At 55.5% G+C, this 1,851-nt stretch overlaps 1 protein-coding gene across 1 annotated transcript in view; it reads right to left on the bottom strand.

Moving 5' to 3' along the window:
* LMTK3 (lemur tyrosine kinase 3) overlaps positions 1 to 1,851 on the bottom strand; it is a 23,131-nt gene that overhangs the window by 3,380 nt on the left and 17,900 nt on the right. Inside the window, exon 14 of the mRNA XM_011946541.1 lies at positions 7 to 67. Within this exon, the coding sequence (XP_011801931.1) occupies positions 7 to 67 (61 nt within the window). The remainder of the gene's footprint in view (positions 1 to 6; positions 68 to 1,851) is intronic.

Below are 1,851 nucleotides of genomic sequence, written 5' to 3'. Positions count from 1 at the left end.
GGGCACGGCCCCGGGAACGGCGTGAGCGTGAGCGGCGGCAGCGCCAGGGAGAGCCGGGAGAGCCTGGCTGCGAGGGGAGAGACCTGGTGAGCCCCTGTCCCGGGGAAACTGAGGCAGGCCCTCCCATCTAGCTGTGTGGCCTCAGGTAAGCCCTCCGCACAATCTGGGCCTCAGCACCCACTTCGTGAACGGAAGAGCTGCACCGGGGCCTTTCTCCAGGCAGTGTGGGAAGGGTCCTCTCCAGTGCTCAACCTCCCCAGAGCTCCCCGGTGCCAATGGCTTTAAGCCCCAACTTCCCATAGCCCACCAGGCCCGCATGCCCTGGCCCTCTGATCTCTCTGGCCTCTGTCCCCACCTCCTTTGGCCTGACGTCCATCCAGCCACATGGGCCACCCCACCATTCCTCCCACCGAGTAGCTGGGACTACAGGCGCGCGCGCCACCATGCCCGGCTAATTTTTTGTATTTTTAGTAGAAACGGGGTTTCACCATGCTGGCCAGGCTGGTCTCGAACTGCAGACCTCGTGATCGCCCATCTCGGCCTTCCAAAGTGCTGGGATTACAGGCGTGAGCCACCGCGCCCGGCCTGGACTGCCTTTTCTAAGGCAAGTCCTGCACATCCTCCAGCTCTGGGCTTTCAAAGCCTTCAGAGATCTCCTAGGGCTCCTGGGAGGTTAGGAGCACCCACTCTGCACCCCATCCACCGAGCACCTCTCCTTCTGAGCAGTTTTCTCAGCGTGTAACTATACTTCTGTGGTAGTGTGTTTGCCTCACTAAAGAACAGAGACCGAGTCTGGCTCATTCATAGCCTCATTTTCAGGCCCCAAGCACAGAGAAGTACTCAGTCAGTATTTGTAGGATTAATGAGTGAATGCTCCCGCTGTGTGAAAATGACCAAGGTACTTCCCGGCTCTGGCGCCTGATCGCCAAAGTTGGGGTGTCTAACCATCTCCAGGCCCCTTCCCTGCTCTAAGACTTTTCAATTTTAGTCTGCTAGGAAGGAAGGACTTGAGGTCCCTGGAGGAGGAAACCTGGCTTGGAATCCCAAGTTTATCTTCGCTTGCTGTGTGTCCCTGGGCAAACAGATCCACCTCTCTGTCTCTCTCTCTTTTCTATGTTGCTTTTTGGTGGGGAGGGGAATGGAGTCTTGCTCTGTCACCCAGGCTGGAGTGTAGTGGTGCGATCTCGGCTCACTGCAACCTCTGCCTCCCAGGTTCCAGCAGATCTCCTGCCTCAGCCTCCTGAGTAGCTGGAACTACAGGCACGTGCCACTACACCCGGCTAATTTTTGTATTTTTTAGTAGAGACGGGGTTTCATCATCTTGGCCAGGCTGGTCTTGAACTCCTGACCTCGTGATCTGCCCTTCTTGGCCTCCCAAAGTGCTGGGATTACAGGCATGAGCCACCACACCCAGCTAGATCCACCTCTCTGAGCCTCTGTTTCCTCACTGGCAAATGAACAGGGGTCACTTATCCCTCCATTACTGCATAAGTGAACTGCCCTTTGTGGGCTGATGGCAGGGACAAGAGGAAGATTTAGGTGGGGCAGGGAGAAAGATGAATGCAGATGGTCCCTCTCTGGTCCTCATTCTCTCTACTCAAGTTTCACTACCTTTTGCTATTCTCTTTTTTGTTTTTGTTTTTGTTTTTTTTTTTTGAGACGGAGTCTGGCTCTGTTGCCCAGGCTGGAGTGCAGTGGCACAATCTCGGCTCACTGCAAGCTCCGCCTCCCGGGCTTACGCCATTCTCCTGCCTCAGCCTCCCGAGTAGCTGGGACTACAGGTGCCCGCCACCTCAACCGGCTAGTTTTTTGTATTTTTTAGTAGAGACGGGGTTTCACCGTTTTAGTTAG

Source organism: Colobus angolensis, unplaced genomic scaffold (genome assembly GCF_000951035.1).
Source record: "Colobus angolensis palliatus isolate OR3802 unplaced genomic scaffold, Cang.pa_1.0 Scaffold25, whole genome shotgun sequence".
Lineage (NCBI taxonomy): Eukaryota > Metazoa > Chordata > Mammalia > Primates > Cercopithecidae > Colobus > Colobus angolensis.
This window is presented reverse-complemented; position numbering and strand designations above follow the sequence as displayed.